Here is a 17,649-nt window from a genome sequence, read left to right as displayed (position 1 = left end):
CACCGGAGTGGAAAGCAGTGGATGGCCTTTGTCCAAAATGGACAAAGGGGGCGTTGTTGGGGCTGTGTTTCTGGACCTAAGGAAGGCTTTTGATACTGTTAACCATGAGGTTCTCATCACAAAATTGTCCAAGTTCAACTTTTCCCCCGATGCCGTGAGATGGATGAAATCATACCTTGAAGGCAGACCTCAGTGTGTCAGAGTGAGCAATGAGATGTCGCCCACTCTTAGTTATGATGTGGGTGTGCCCCAAGGGTCAATACTGGGGTCCTTCCTGCTCAGCCTGTACATTAATGATCTGCCTTCTGTCTGTACTGGGTCTGAAGTTCAAATGTATGCAGATGATACAGTGATATATGCGCATGCAAAGAGCAAACAACAAGCTGCACAAGAACTCACTACTGTAATGGTCCAGGTTACAAAGTGGCTCAGTGACTTGTGTTTGCATCTCAATGTAAAAGAAACTGTCTGCATGTTCTTCACAAAGTGGGCAACCATTGCTACTGAGCCAGATGTCTATGTGTCAGGAGATAATCTCCAGGTGGTATCGGATTTTAAGTACCTTGGCATCATACTTGATTCCAACCTCTCTTTTAAAAAGCAGGTGAAAAAGGTCATTCAAATAACCAAATTCAACCTAGCTAATTTCCGATTTATATGAAATTGTTTGACTACAGAAGTAGCAAAACTGTACTTCAAATCTATGATACTCCCCCACTTAACATACTGCTTGACTAGTTGGGCCGAAGCTTGCTGTACAACATTAAAACCCATTCAGTCTGTCTACAAACATGCTCTCAAAGTGCTTGATAGAAAGCCAAATAGCCATAATCACGGTTACATCCTCAGAAAGCATGAGCTCCTGAGTTAGGAAAATCTTGTGCAATACACCGACGCATGTCTTGTATTCAAGATCCAAATGACCTGAAATGACCTCCACTCAGCATTTTTGTTAAACAGAAAACCCAAACATATGGCAGCAGATCCACAAGGTCTGCCATGAGAGGTGACTGTATATTTCCCTTAATTATGGAAAAGCACCTTTAGTCAATCTGCTTTCTCTGTGAGAGCTTCCCATGTCTGGAACACACTGCCACCAGACACACATAACTGCACCACCTATCACACTGTCACAAAAAACATGCAGACAAGGCCAATCAGATTTGTGACCAAAAAACATGCAGACAGGGCCAATCAGATTTGTGACCAAAAAACATGCAGAAAGGGACAATCAGATTTGTGAACAAAAAACATGCAGACAAGGCCAATCAGATTTGTCAGATTTGTGAACAAAAAACATGCAGAAAGGGACAATCAGATTTGTGAACAAAAAACATGCAGACAGGGCCAATCAGATTTGTGAACAAAAAACATGCAGAAAGGGACAATCAGATTTGTGAACAAAAAACATGCAGACAAGGCCAATCAGATTTGTGAACAAAAAACATGCAGACAGGGCCAATCAGATTTGTGAACAAAAAACATGCAGACAGGGCCAATCAGATTTGTGAACAAAAAACATGCAGACAAGGCCAATCAGATTTGTGAACAAAAAACATGCAGACAGGGCCAGTCAGATTTGTGAACAAAAAACATGCAGACAAGGCCAATCAGATTTGTGAACAAAAAACATGCAGACAGGGCCAATCAGATTTGTGAACAAAAAACATGCAGACAAGGCCAGTCAGATTTGTGAACAAAAAACATGCAGACAGGGCCAGTCAGATTTGTGAACAAAAACATGCAGACAGGGAACAAAAAACATGCAGACAGGCCAGTCAGATTTGTGAACAAAAAACATGCAGACAAGGCCAGTCAGATTTTGTGAACAGATTTGTGAACAAAAACATGCAGACAGGGCCAGTCAGATTTGTGAACAAAAAACATGCAGACAAGGCCAATCAGATTTGTGAACAAAAAACATGCAGACAGGGCCAATCAGATTTGTGAACAAAAAACATGCAGACAGGGCCAATCAGATTTGTGAACAAAAAACATGCAGACAGGGCCAATCAGATTTGTGAACAAAAAACATGCAGACAGGGCCAATCAGATTTGTGAACAAAAAACATGCAGACAAGGCCAGTCAGATTTGTGAACAAAAAACATGCAGACAAGGCCAATCAGATTTGTGAACATAATCACTAGCTGTGTATTGCCGCTTTCCATGTTGTCTGTAGCTTGTGAGGTGTGGAAACACTTTGTTGCTTTTATGGATTTTTGTGCTATGTTTCTCTGTCTGCATGCTATGTCTTGCTTGTCCTATGTTGCTCTGTGTGTGCTCACTGCTCATTGATTGTCTGTATTGTAATTGTTTTAATAACCTGCCCAGGGACTGTGGTTGAAAATTAGCCAGCTGGCTAAAACCGGCACGTTTACTGAAACGTTGATTAATGTGCATTGTCCGTGTAAAAATGAAAATAAACTCAAACATTTCACATTCTTAAAATAAAGTGGTGATCCTAACTGACCTAAGACAGGGAATATTTACTAGGATTAAATGTCAGGAATTGTGAAAAACTGAGTTTAAATGTATTTGGCTAAGGTGTATGTAAACTTCCGACTTCAACTGTAAGTACAAAGTACAAAACATAAGTCATTTTTTGAGGTATCTTTACTTTACTATTTATATTTTTAAAAACTTTTAATTTTACTCCACTACATTCCTAAAGAAAATAATTTACTTTTTACTCCATACATTTTCCCTGACACCCAAAAGTACTCGTTACATTTAGAATGCTTAACAGGACAGAAAAGGTCCAATTCACGCACTTATCAAGAGAACATCCCTGGTCATCCCTACTGCCTCTGATTTGGCGGACTCACTTAACACAAATGCTTCATTTGTAAATTATGTCTGATTGTTGGAGTGTGCCCCTGACTATCCGTAATTTTAAAAAACAAGAAAATTGTGCCGTCTGGTTTGCCATATATAAGGAATTTCACTTTTGATATTTAAGTATATCTTTGAAATTCCATTTACTTTTTATACTTAAGTATATTTAAAATCAAATACCTTTAGACTTTTACTCAAGTAGTATTTTACTGGGTGACTTTCACTTTTACTTTAGTCATTTTCTGTTAAAGGTACTTTTACTCAAGTATGATAATTGGGTACTTTTTCTACCACTGGTAAAATAAATATTCTGAGTTTGGAACTATCCACCTCCTGTGTCTGCATCTGGGTCACAACCTGAGCTGTGATAGTGCACAAGCGGTGTGATACTAGGTGTGTGTGTTTCCCATTCTGAAATACCGTCTGTTTACAACATTCCTGCCGTGATGCAAAGCTAGATCTTGGACAAACAAATGCCTCATGCCGAATATGGTGGGATTCCAAATCTAGATCTCCTACAGCTGCTCAGCCCCAGTCAATACAATACAATACAAAGTGTTGGGAGGAGGCCCTTCCTCCAGCACTGCCCTCCCCCTGACTTTCAGACAGTCAGCCAGAAAAGGACAGGAGAGCAGAGGAGAGGGATCAGCACAGCTCTGACAGACCTCCAGGAAGCTATTAAGTGCACGCATGCATATCCCATATCAGGACAAATGAGTAGTTACACTCTCTAACATGGTGGTAATGCACTCAGGGGGTTTCATACCTAATCTACTTCGAACTTGGGAAACATTGCCAAGAAGGACGCTGGCTGGATGCAGGGCCAGGGTGGGTGCCTCAGCAGTTCACTAAGGCATTTATGAACACTTATTCACAGATTGTTGACTGGCACTGTATTTCCTTTAAAAAATGGTCTTGCTCCCTATACAATATCCATATGACCTTTTAATATGTCACGTGATATCTAGACTGCACAGTTAGAGGTAAAAAGTCAATAGAACCAAGCAACTTCTGCAAAAGGAAACATTAATTATGTTCTATGCAATTGAATGGCAGAGCAGAGCAGAGTATACAACATCAATTGTTGTATTACCTGGCAGGATGGTCCTGTACATGAATGCAAAGTGTTTGTGGAGCCAGGGGTGGTCGAAGTGGCTGATGGAGAAGTGTCTCTGCACCAGGAATAAGTACTGGAATAGAGAGCGGGTGGTGTAGGTCCCGTAGGCCACGCCCTCGTACAGCGAGCCGTCCGTCACATCCTGGAGGAGCACCATAGACTTCTCCATGATGGCCAGAACCTGCTTAGTCCACAGGTAGGCCTCCTGCAGATAACCTGGAACAGAACAGAGGAGAAACCAGGGTCAACTTAGTGGGTTTGAGATAGATTGCTGTCAGCCACCTAAAGTGTTTGTTGCATTGACTTTAACTAAGTAAATAGGTGTAATATGTGGTCTAAAGTGAGGTACTGTAGTTGTAAATGCAGTTAAAGCTACTCAGTCATTTAAAATTCAGATTTCTTAATTTTCAGGGACTTCATACTCACGTTATATGGAAAGCATGATACTACCATACCAGACTAATGTATAGCCTCTCTCTCTCTCTCTCTCTCTCTCTCTCTCTCTCTCTCTCTCTCTCTCTCTCTCTCTCTCTCTCTCTCTCTCTCTCTCTCTCTCTCTCTCTCACTCTCTCTCACTCTCTCTCTGGATCACACACAGAGTTTACTATGAGAAGAAGTGACCACATAAACACTCCAGCCACACTTCATTGAGGAATCCCAGTCGTTCACTGGTGCCTGGCAGCTACCTAGTGGACTGGCTCCAGCCACCCACTCACCGGTGCCCACAGCCCAGCCCCTGAGCCGGAGTCCACCCCTGTGTTTGGTTTGGGCTAGCAGATCAGTGGCCTACACAGAGCAGGTATTTAGCATTAAACAGGAACTGCAGGCACACAAAGACCACATTTACACAAACAGCATCTCACTACACTATTGCCCACACTCCGGTTCCATACTCTCAAGTCCACACACTGTTTGGACGGTTCTGCATTTTCCATTTTTAGACAAGGGCATCATGTAGGAATTAATGAACCAACATTTTTTATATAATTACAATAGAATATAAAAAGTACATAGAAAATAATAGAAAAAAAATACATAGAATTAAATCAAGTCAGGGGAATACCCAAACTACTCTGATTAATTTTATAAAGTCAAAATAATCTTAATGACCAGTAAGAAATTCTACCACCCATGGCTCAATCACATCACGTACAGTAACACTGTGCTCTAGCCATGACCTCCACAATCGATCTGGAGCCTAATGATGTGCCTCAGTTTACCTAATGACTGGCTGAGTGGATAATGCTGCTGTCATGCTGGGGCCTTATCTATAGCTTCTCTTCAGCCATGATGTTAGTGATGTTACTGGCTCTGGAGCTCTGGAGCCCTCATCAGTACACATTAGTTGCCCGCGCCATGACGCTGTGGTTCGCAGGAATGTGGGAGGTCAAGGCATTTACTATTTATATGGTGCCATTTGACTTACCTCCTACTCCTTTGAGTTTTAAAAAAAATATGATTTGATGAGCCACTAAAAGAGAAGTTATCTTTTTTTTTACAACCAAATCTCTATTTTTGATTTAAATGGCATGTTCTAGAAGGGTCCAAAAACCTATTTTGTGATTTGACATGTTTTAGAGAAACTTACCCCAAACAGCAAATCACTTCCTCATCCTCATTGTGTAGTATGGGGGCCCTAAAAAACATGAACAAAATAAAAAATAAAACACCTCAAAACATCCTTTTAGAAACAGAAAAGCTTTGTGATGCAGGTCTTTAGATGTTGTACACATGAAGTTGTGTCATTCTGAACTTTATCCGCAATGTTATATGCCCTTTCCCGCAACTCAAGCCGTCTCGAGTGGTTCCATTTTCTGTGTAGCCTGCTGCTATAGGTAACTGCCGAAATAAAGGAAACACCAACATATAGCGTCTTAATAAGGTGTTGGGCCACCACATGCAAGAACAGCTTCAATGCACCTTGGCATAGATTCTACAAGTGTCTGGAACTTCCGGTGTGGAAGTACCCCATGCTTTAAATATACTTTGTATCACTCGTTTACTCAAGTGTTTCTTTTCTTTTGGCAGTTACCTGTAAAATGGACGGAGCTGTATCGCTCGAGACACAACAAAATGGAAAATAACTTTGCGGATAAAGTTCGGAATTACACAATTTAATGTGTACAACATCCATAGACCTACATCACAATACTGAGAGCTTTGCCAATTCTAAAATGATGTATTTGGGTGGTTTTTTGGAGCCTTGTTGGGGGATTTGCTGTCCGGGGAAAGTTTCTCTAAATTTGTGAAATCACAAAAAAGGTGTCTGGACCCAGTTGAGGAAAATTCCTGAAGCCTCTTGTTTCATTTCTAAGAATGAACAAAGAATGATTTCTAAGAATGAAATAACCAAATATGACATAGGTTAAATGCAATGATAGTGGGCTGACAAGAGTTTCTGCTTCATTTATTGACATGATGCCAATCAAGTGGGTTTAGATTATACAAGGTGGGAGAATCAACAAGTCTAGACAATTGCTTAAAGCTGAGAGTATTGGCAAAATAATTTTCCATACTGTACCCACCAGGCAAAGACGGCAGATCTACAGTACCAGTCAAAAGTTTGGAAACACCTACTAATGAATGGGTTTTTCTTTATTTTTCAATTGTATACATTGTAGAATAATAGTGAAGACATAATAACTATGAAATAACACATATGGAATCATGTAGTAACCCAAAAAGTTTTTAACGAATCAAAATATATTTTAGATTTTAGACACTTCAAAGTAGCCAGCCTTTGTCTTGATGAAAGCCATGCTGGTTAAGTGTGCCTTGAATTCTAAATAAATCACAGACCGTGTCACCAGCAAAGCACTCCCACACCATCACACTTCCTCCTTGATGCTTCACGGTGGGAGCAACACATCCGGAGATCATCCGTTCACCTACTCTACGTCTCACAAAGACACAGCGGTTTGAACCAAAAATCTCAAATCTGGACTCATCAGACCAAAGGACAGATTTCCACCAGTCTAATGTCTATTGGTTTGTGTTTTTCGGCCCAAGCAAGTCTATACTTATTATTGGTGTCCTTTAGTAGTGGTTTCTTTGCAGCAATTCGACCATTAAGACCTGATTCACGCAGTCTCCTCTGAACAGTTGATGTTGAGATGTGGCTGTTACTTGAACTATGTCAAGCATTTACTTGGGCTGCAATTTTTGAGGCTGGTAACTCTAATGAACTTATCCTCTGCAGCAGAGGTAACTCTGGGTCTTCCTTTCCTGTGGGCGGTCTTCATGAGAGCCAGTTTCATCATAGCGCTTGATGGTTTTTAAGACTGCACTAGAAGAAACTTTCAAAGTTCTTGACATTTTCTGGATTGACTGACCTCCATGTCTTAGGGTTTGATGGACTGTCATTTCTCTTCACTTATTTGAGCTGTTCTTGCCATAATATGGACTTGGAATTTTTCCAAATAGGGCAAATCTTCTGTATACCACCCCTACCATGTCACAACACAACTGATTGGCTCAAACTCATTGAGAAATTCCATAAATGAACTTTTAACAAGGCACACCTGTTAATTGAAATGCATTCCAGGTGACTACCTCATGAAGCTGGTTGAGAGAATGCCAAGAATGTGCAAAGCTGTCATCAAGGCAAAGGGTGGCTACTTTGAAGAATCTCAAATATAAAATATATAGTCAAAATAGTCAAAATAAAGAAAACCCTTGAATGAGTAGTTGTGTCCAACCTTTTGACTGGTACTTTTCTATTTGACATCTGATAAAGTTCTCAACAAACTGTCAAAATGTAAACCAACCCTGTTGTTAATTCGTATTTGAATATGATGTAAATTACATTGAAATAACGAGGGAACTAGGTCGACTCAACCCATTTTGCCCATAGGTTATACAGTACGTGTAAAATAGACACTTTTTCACAAATCAATCAAGTGTTCATGTATAACAGCTTTTGTTTAAGAAAGCAACACAATGTAGTCTGATTGTGGCTATGACTTTGAATGTCTCCCAGAGTCCCAACATTCTACACTAAATAATACAACTTGAGCACTTGAGCACCTGGTGGCCGTAGCAGCCAGGTGGATGATTCAGGTCCTAGGGTGAAATCCTGATGGTTAAGTACTGATGAACCCATGGTAAACTACTGCACACATGGCTGTCCAATTAGGATCCCAGCGAGGCAGACCAGCCGCCAAGCGTCAACATGCAGACACCGGAATCCAGAATGCACTGATCCCATATCAGCTGCTGTCCTGCGATCTAGTCATCTGATCCACTCTCTCCACGTGACTCACCCTTTGGATAGAGCCCATACAATATGGACTATAGTGTACACAGTAGCTATATGCTGAGATGAACTTTCTCATAGAGGTCTTAAGAGGTTTTATGCTTTGGACAGATATGTCTTCCTTTATTTCCAACAGATGGAGCCTATCCCTTCCTCTAAATAAATGCTTCAAATGGGCTTTTTACGTCCCTTATAAAATAATACACATATTTTAAAGAGAGGTGCTGTATTCTTTCATAAATCTCAGTACTATAGACATGTGCAATACAATGGCTCTGAATTAAATGTGACATGAAGCCAATATTTGCTAGGATTGATTTCTGTCAGAACCTTAGTGGCAAAGTTCCATTTCTTCACTGGGTTCTTGATAGAATAATATTTTCCTGTAATGTCATACTTTTGCACAGGATATGAATGATACATTCATGACAAAGGAATGCAGGAAGTGAATATGCACACAGTAAAATAATTATGCCAGAGTTAGACCCCTAAATAAACTGGTCCAAGAATGAGCAAGGTAACGGTTATCTGCCTTTTCTCAATCTGCTATACCCTATGCAAAAACGGTTAGTTAGTTAAGCTACCTTTTAACAATTTGCAGCTGATCAAAAACATACAGGTGCAAAGTCAGCTTTAACCATTTATACAGTCAGTACATAGACCCAAGGCCATGACCAAATGACGTTTATCTCCAAGGTAACAGAATAGTTAACAACCAAAGCTGCTGGACCAAACTCGGTTTTTCCTGGACTTGAAACAAAAAAGCTGATTCAAAACAAAAGGGGTACTATAATTATCCAGTCTGCACCCCCCCCCCCCTTTTTTTCAACCCTCTGCTCATTATCATAAACCAGACTCCAAGAAAAAACAGGATGACCACAGTAATCTCCATGCTGTCATTTAGTTGACATCAACTCTCATTCACACATCCCTTGTAAACAAAGCAAGTTATACCATAGCACTGCTGGGAACAACAAGAACAACTTCACCTTCCTATGGCCTCTCTGCCTCTCTGCCTGAAACATCCAATAAAACACAACCAGGAAATTGAAAGCAAAACAATAGAAGGAACAGTTTTGAAATGAGCAGGAAATAATAAGGCCCTTTTTTCAGGCTTATGTTCCTTCCTTAAGTCTCTACTAAGAGAAACACTGGGAAAAGGTCAATCCAGAATGTTATGGAATCGTGTGGAGAGTCTCCGCTGGAGAAACAATTATGAGGGATTAAGTGCAGCTATGGAGAATAAACCCAGGCTCACTGAATGGAAATTCCAGCCCAGAATGTTTGACTAACTCAGGATGTGACACAAGTTAACAAGAAGAGGCCACAGTATTCCAGGAACATGAATAGACTAAGTAGAAACTGACCAATCTACTGGATCTACACTGAGTGTACAAAACATGCTCTTTCCATGACATAGACTGACCAGGTGAATCCAGATAAAAGCTATGATCCCTTAATGATGTCACTTGCTATATCCTCTCCAATCAGTTTAGATGAAGGGGAGGAGACAGGTTAATTAAGTATTTTTAAGCCTTGAGACAATTGAGACATGGATTTAAGTGCCTTTGAACGGGGTATTGTAGTAGCTGCCTGAAATATTGGTTTGAGTGGGTCATGAACTGCATCGCTGCTGGGTTTTTCACAGTCAACAGTTTCCTGTGTGTATCAAGAATGATCCACCACCAAAATGACATGATCTAGGTTACAGAGTAAAAACTGTAGGAACCCTCTGAAAGCTGATGATGTAATAATACATTTGTTTGTGTTTATCTGCACACACACACACACACACACACACACACACACACACACACACACACACACACACACACACACACACACACACACACACACACACACACACACACACACACACACACACACACACACACACACACACACACACACACACACACACACGTTCACAGTGTATGGACCAGATGTACTCACCCTGGGCCATGTAGACCAGGCTGCCAGTGAGGAGAGCCACACAGTTGGTGGGCTGGTGGTTGTGCAGGTACTGGAAGCCCCAGCCACGGACGTAGGACTTCTCATACATGAAGCGCGTAGCATTACCGATCACCCGCAGGAAGTGCTCCTGCTGCACCTTGCTCAGGTACTCATACAGGAAGTCATAGGCTGTAGCGAAGCCAACCAGAGAGTGGGCTACAGGAACCTCATCCCAAGGAGCATCTTTAACCAACCTGCAACACACAGAAAATGATTGATGAGTATAGTCCTCTGTGATAAATACAGATTTATATTGTGCCATTTCCTAACTTTGAAAGACTTAATACAATATGTAGTATCCTTACGAATAGGCTTGAATTAATTGAAATTCCTTTTTCACTCGAGCCCAAGGAAGGCAGCTAGAGCTTTCTCTTAAAAAAAAAAACGAATTGAACGACATCCATTTCGTTCATTTTTTTTTCTGTGAGCGCAATGAGCAGTTTCTCTGGAGATAAATCAGATCATGTTCGAACTGAGCAATGTAGGAGGCTTTCCAAAAGGCCAATATTCTACAAAGTTTAGTGTAGAAAACATATTAATTAACTAACGTGGAATTTCTTGTCCCTATAATCCATTGTGCACCTACTTGTCTGAGCTAAGACTGATATTTATTATTCAGCAGTCATAAAAGTATGCCTTATTTACTTTGAAACACTACCAAAATAGTGGCTTTGTCAGACAGCAGCTCTATAGAGATGATGACTTGGAATCAAATAATAAAGTCATCAAATAGGCCTGAAAAAAATGTAATATTACACAACAACTGAAATATTTGATTAAAGTGTGAAGAAAGGATGGTTAAGTGATAAGCAGTAATGTGCAGTCACTACCATCATGGCATATGAAACGTTTTATTATGTGTTGCTACAGCATTCAACTCACATAAAGCATAGTGCATTTAATGTCTAAAAACATTATCGAAATCAAAATCGATTGGTTATTAATTATTTTTTCATCGAACCAAAACCAAACTGACCTCAAAACTATTCGCTCAGTACTATAAGCTACAATAAAAATAGAAAATGTTAACTACATATTCTTGTAAGTTAAATGTCATCGAAAGTGTAGACTTTAACTTATTTTTCTCAGGCCCATTTTCTGATTTGGCAAAGATCTAAATAGCTTTCAGTTCTCTTTACCAAAAACAGCATCTTCACACATGCTTTAAAGTCCAACAACATATACTGCCTTTTAAAGTGATATATAGTGCACTATGTGCAATGTCAAAGGTAGCTGGCACCTCATACATTTTGAATGCTGACTGAATTGTTTTTTTAAGAGCTACTAATTGTGAAATTGGCAAATTAGTCCTTACCCATGTGCTAATGTCATATAACACCTGCTAAGAGGTGTTAAAAAGGTCTTAAAAAGCTCTCTCTGTGTAATTATAGTAAAAATGACAGTAAAATGTGGCAGTAAAATAAAAATCCAATAAGGAAATTGTATTTTGAGCATCCCCATCTTGACAATCATTCTTCTCAGAACATATAAAAGACATATTGTAGGTATAAATTCATTCCACTCATCACATGGACCCATACACTTTACTCCGTGCCAAATATCAAAGAAGCTGCTTTACTTTAAAATATGATTTTTTTTATCCCAGCTCAGATGTGGCAGGGCTTGCAAGCTATTACGGACTACAAAGGGAGACCCAGCCGCGAGATGCCCAGTGAGTCGATCCTACCAGACGGGCTAAAGGCCTTTTGTGCTCGCTTTGAGGCACGCAACACTGAAGCATGCATGAGAGCACCAGCTGTTCTGGACGACTGTGTGATCACTCTCTCCGTAGCCGATGTGAGACCTTTAAGACCTTTAAACATTCACAAGGCCGCGGGGCCAGACATATTACCAGGACGTGTACTCAGAGCATGCGTGGACCAACTGACAAATGTCTTAAACTGACATTTTCAACCTCTCCCTCTCCGAGTCTGTAATACCTACATGTTTCAAACAGACCACCATAGTTAACCTGCCTATTTTATTTTTTATTTATTTTTTATTTCACCTTTATTTAACCAGGTAGGCTAGTTGAGAACAAGTTCTCATTTGCAACTGCAACCTGGCCAAGATAAAGCATAGCAGTGTGAACAGACAACACAGAGTTACACATGGAGTAAACAATTAACAAGTCAATAACACAGTAGAAAAAAAGGGGAGTCTATATACATTGTGTGCAAAAGGCATGAGGAGGTAGGCGAATAATTACAATTTTGCAGATTAACACTGGAGTGATAAATTATCAGATGGTCATGTACAGGTAGAGATATTGGTGTGCAAAAGAGCAGAAAAGTAAAGAAATAAAAACAGTGTGGGGATGAGGTAGGTAAAAATGGGTGGGCTATTTACCGATAGACTATGTCCAGCTGCAGCGATCGGTTAGCTCCTCAGATAGCAGATGTTTGAAGTTGGTGAGGGAGATAAAAGTCTCCAACTTCAGCGATTTTTGCAATTCGTTCCAGTCACAGGCAGCAGAGAACTGGAACGAAAGGCGGCCAAATGAGGTGTTGGCTTTAGGGATGATCAGTGAGATACACCTGCTGGAGCGCGTGCTACGGATGGGTGTTGCCATCGTGACCAGTGAACTGAGATAAGGCGGGGCTTTACCTAGCATGGACTTGTAGATGACCTGGAGCCAGTGGGTCTGGCGACGAATATGTAGCGAGGGCCAGCCGACTAGAGCATACAAGTCGCAGTGGTGGGTGGTATAAGGTGCTTTAGTGACAAAACAGATGGCACTGTGATAAACTGCATCCAGTTTGCTGAGTAGAGTGTTGGAAGCAATTTTGTAGATGACATCGCCGAAGTCGAGGATCGTTAGGATAGTCAGTTTTACTAGGGTAAGTTTGGCGGCGTGAGTGAAGGAGGCTTTGTTGCGGAATAGAAAGCCGACTCTTGATTTGATTTTCGATTGAAGATGTTTGATATGAGTCTGGAAGGAGAGTTTACAGTCTAGCCAGACACCTAGGTACTTATAGATGTCCACATATTCAAGGTCGGAACCATCCAGGGTGGTGATGCTGGTCAGGCGTGCGGGTGCAGGCAGCGAACGGTTGAAAAGCATGCATTTGGTTTTACTAGCGTTTAAGAGCAGTTGGAGGCCACGGAAGGAGTGTTGTATGGCATTGAAGCTCGTTTGGAGGTTAGATAGCACAGTGTCCAAGGAAGGGCCAGAAGTATATAGAATGGTGTCGTCTGCGTAGAGGTGGATCAGGGAATCGCCCGCAGCAAGAGCAACATCATTGATAAATGATTACCGCCGTGTAACACTCACTTCTTTGCTTTGAAAGACTGGTCATGGCTCACATCAACACCATCATCCCGGAAACCCTAGACCCACTACAATTCATATCCCGCCTCAACAGATCCACAGATGATGCAATCTCAATCGCACTCCACACTACCTTTCCCACCTGGACAAAAGGAACACCTACGTGAGAATGCTGTTCACTGACTACAGCTCAGCATTCAACACCATAGTGCCCACAAAGCTAAGGACCCTGGGATTAAACACCTCCCTCTTCAACTGGATCCTGGACTTCCTGACGGGTCGCCCCTAGGTGGTAAGGGTAGGCAACAACACATTTGCCACGCTGATCCTCAACACGGGGGCCTGTCAGAGCTACCCTCCTGTATTCCCTGTTCACCCACGACTGTGTGGCCAATCCTGATCACCGACAACGATGAGCCTATAGGGAGGAGGTCAGAGACCTGGCAGTGTGGTACCAGGACAACAACGTCTCCCTCAACGTGAGTAAGACAAAGGAGCTGTTCGTGGACTACAGGAAAAGGAGGGCCAAACAGGCCCCCATTAACAGGGCTGTAGTGGAGCGGGTTGAGAGATTCAAGTTCCTTGGTGTCCACATCACCAACAAACTATCATGGTCCAAACACACCAAAACAGTTGTGAAGAGGGCACGACAATGCCTATTCTCCCTCAGTAGACTGAAAAGATTTGGCATGGGTCCCCAGATCCTCAAAAAGTTATACAGCTGCACCGTAGAGACCATCCTGACTGGCTGCATCACCGCCTGGTATGGCAACTGCTTGGTATCTGACTGTAAGGCGCTACAGAGGGTAGTGCGTATGGGCCAGTACATCACAGCCATCCAGGCTCTTGCCATTACCTCGACTGACCTGTACCCCCTCACATTACCTAAATACCGGTACCCCCTGTATTATTTTATTTATAGTTATTTTATTGTGTTACTTTTTATATTTGTTTAAACTTGAATTAGTAAATATTTTCTTAACTCTATTTCTTGAACTGCATTGTTGGTTAAGGGCTTGTAAGTAAACATGTCACAGTAAGGTCAACACCTGTTGTATTCAGCACATGTGACAAATAAAATTGTATTTTATTTTATTCACACATATCAAAGATATGCAGCTACCCTCTGGCAGCATTTTTTCAATTTTATGTAACTAATACATTATTTCCACCTGTCAAAGAGCTGTGTAGAAGCTAAATGAATGTGCCTTTTACATGGGTAGAAATTAAGTTTAATAAAAGTGGCACTGTTTTTTTTGACGACAGTCTTTGGTTCACAAACCAAGTTTAATGCACTGTTAAAGTATTTAGAATGAGTACTGCTGTACTGTACTGTATATTACATTACGCCAAAGCACACAAGACGTCTCTTCTGTGTGTTTACACATGGACTGCCTTAAAATAAACCAGGGACCAGAGTATGCCACAAGCTGGAGTTTACCGGTCGGGAATATGGTTCTCCTCGACAAGTTGTCGGAGCCACTTTTAAGGATCCCTGTGAGATTCAGAAACTATAGTAAATGTGTGGCTGAGGAGAGTGCTCACATTGTATGTTGTTAAACTGGGAAAATGTGCTCAGTGGGTTTTCATTTGTTAACTTGTGCCATGGACAAATATTGTGAGAAGTATTGGCACTAATGCTTCTGGTCAGTACCCAGAAGAAAACCTTGTCTCTCCCTCTGAACGGGGTGGCTATAGACGCAGCAGCTAAAGACTAAGTAGAGGATTTAAACAATGAGGCTGAGGTAATGCTTTTTTCTGAAAAAGGAATGAGAGCTAAGGAGAAGGTGAAACTGGAAAAGGGAAGCCCTCTGACCATGAAGCTAAAAGCAAAGACGTTCTGAGAACGCAGGCGCCATGACTCCAAAATTGTTTGCGACAGTAAAATGCCTTACCTCATATGTCAGAGACCCCTCCTTAACACTGAATTCCTTGGCTTGCGACGTGCAGAGAAAGCTTGTTATAAAGGACTTTATATACTGTACTGTTAGTGAAAATCTTAAAACCACAGAAGTTTCACAATCACAACCCTCACAGGAGGTCGGGGGTCATCTGAAGTACAGTACTGTTAAGGGTTGGTTAAAATACAGAAACAACATGCTATCTCATAGATGCCCTCTTCTTAGCCTATGATTTATGTGAACAAGTCTGCAGGATAGCCTAGTACGGTTAAATAAATATCATATACTTTTGATTCAAATATAACATAATTCAGACTTTAAGCGATTCCCTTCTGATTCTGTAGACTGGGACCGCCATTAGCACATCCTTTTGGTTGGGGGTGAACAATGTGAACAGCAGATAAGATTTCCCATGTAACCACTCAGAGAACCCCAGTCAAATGACTATCTCAGCCTCTGACCTCTAATCCAGAGCAGTAGAGGCTGAAACCCTCGTCCTCCCATCCCACTGCACCAGGCCAGGCAGCTCAACATCTGAACATTTCATTTCCTTTCAACGGGGGCATGTTCAGCAGTGAATTCGAACAGCTGCTAAACATATTTCCTGGACCACAGGCCCATCGGACCACAATGCATCTCTACTTGCACGTCTGGCCATAAAGAAGGGGAGTAGGATTTGTCATGTATCCCCAGTGGGCACATGTTGATGTACAGAGGACAAATACATTGATTAAGCTGCAGTTTTCTGCAATTGAGAAGCAAGCAATTCACTCAGGGGTTGAATTTGAGTATCTACGGTACACAGTAACTGTTCCCACAGGGGCTGAATTTGAGTAACTACTCAGAAACTGTTTCCACAGATTGTATCTCATATTTCTTGTCCCTATAAGTAGGGATGATGTTCACAGACAATTGATTGCATTTAGATGTGCTTTCTGCAGCAATATCTCAGATAAGAAGATGTACAGAAAAATATGGGAAAAACCAAGATAGAAAATATACCAACTAGGCTGAGCTGCCATCCTCTCCATGTAATCCTTGGCCAGGTCAAGGGCCCCGGCCCTGTGTGGGTAGAGCAGACAGAACATAGACAACACTCCCAGGTTGTTTCCATACACCTCGTTCCAGCGGGCGCTGTACTCGGCCGGGCTCCAGGGGGGCAGGTATTCCTCAGGGTGCTCCAGCATGGCCTCCCCCGCCTTGCGGATCCTTGCAGCCATCTCCCGGTGAGTCCCAGCCGCTGCCGCCTGTAACTCCTCCACCTCACCCTGGCCGAAAAACAGCATGGGGTGTCCATCGTAGTTCCCTCCCATGAAGGGTATCCCTCCAGTGGGGTCCGTCTCCTCTCCCACCCTCACCACCGGGGACACCAGGGGCCACAGTAGACTTATGAAGAACGCTGTGGGGGCCCCTCTGGTGTAGGACCTCATCCTCACATCAGAGAGGGCGCTGTGGCATTTCCAACAGAGCTCAGCTGAGGAGGAAAGGAAAGGGGAGAGGAAAATACTTTGAGAAAGCTAGCCAGCCATATTCTCTCTCTCGACTCCCCAGCTTTTTCATACAAAGGGTGCATTCCTTGAATAATTGGATACAGCTGTATTCCTGATCATTCTGGCTATCCTCTACTGTTCTGAAAGGTTATTAAACACTACAAAACCATAGGACTTGCTGTAGACTGTCACAATTGAAAGGAAAGCTGAGCTCTCTGTTGTAAAAATGCAACTGTTATCTTTATGATTAATCATAACAGACCCCTCCCCCCCTCCTCCTCCCCCATGTGTGTCTTGAGAAGAGGTAGCAGTAATGTGTAAAGTGTGCTATGACATTTGTGTGTTCATCGCTATGATTCCTGGGGCCTAGTTCATTCTTGTATTGACAGTATCTCAGGCAGGTCTAGCCATGTACACCCACATAGTCAAACATGTTGTCCTCAACACTCTAAAGGTCATAGAGTCCCTGATTGGTATTCTTATTTATCAGTTCTACTGGTTTGACTTCACCGATGAGTAAGATGACACAGATACATTTGATACTATGGTAGTGTTAGTCATCTCTTCTCAGAAACATGGACGTACATTCCAGGACCTTACTCTTGGCACTTGTCTAACAGAAAACCATTTGGAGGTGATTTGAAGGTTGTCTAGAGAGTCTAGACTCTGGGCAGTTCCATTGGCATGAGTTGTCTGTTGTGTATTATACTACACTATTTAGTTTTACCTAGCAGTGTTCTGTTCGAGACCACCTTAAGCGAGACTG

General features: G+C 41.8%; 1 protein-coding gene across 6 annotated transcripts in view; it reads right to left on the bottom strand.

Moving 5' to 3' along the window:
* LOC118398749 (dermatan-sulfate epimerase-like) overlaps positions 1–17,649 on the bottom strand; it is a 31,962-nt gene that overhangs the window by 11,838 nt on the left and 2,475 nt on the right. Inside the window, exons 2-5 of one of the 6 annotated variants that reach the window (XM_035794410.2) lie at positions 16,396–16,867; positions 10,162–10,415; positions 5,542–5,589; positions 4,043–4,169 (exon numbers count right to left, since the gene is read on the bottom strand). In XM_035794410.2, the coding sequence (XP_035650303.1) occupies positions 5,555–5,589; positions 10,162–10,415; positions 16,396–16,823 (717 nt within the window). In that variant the 5' untranslated portion in view covers positions 16,824–16,867 and the 3' untranslated portion in view covers positions 4,043–4,169; positions 5,542–5,554. Of the gene's footprint in view, positions 1–3,929; positions 4,170–4,669; positions 4,740–5,541; positions 5,590–10,161; positions 10,416–16,395; positions 16,868–17,649 lie in introns of those variants that run through there. The other 5 variants (XM_035794411.2, XM_035794405.2, XM_035794407.2 and 2 more) reach the window with 5 other exon arrangements.

This window comes from Oncorhynchus keta, chromosome 19 (genome assembly GCF_023373465.1).
Source record: "Oncorhynchus keta strain PuntledgeMale-10-30-2019 chromosome 19, Oket_V2, whole genome shotgun sequence".
NCBI lineage: Eukaryota > Metazoa > Chordata > Actinopteri > Salmoniformes > Salmonidae > Oncorhynchus > Oncorhynchus keta.
This window is presented reverse-complemented; position numbering and strand designations above follow the sequence as displayed.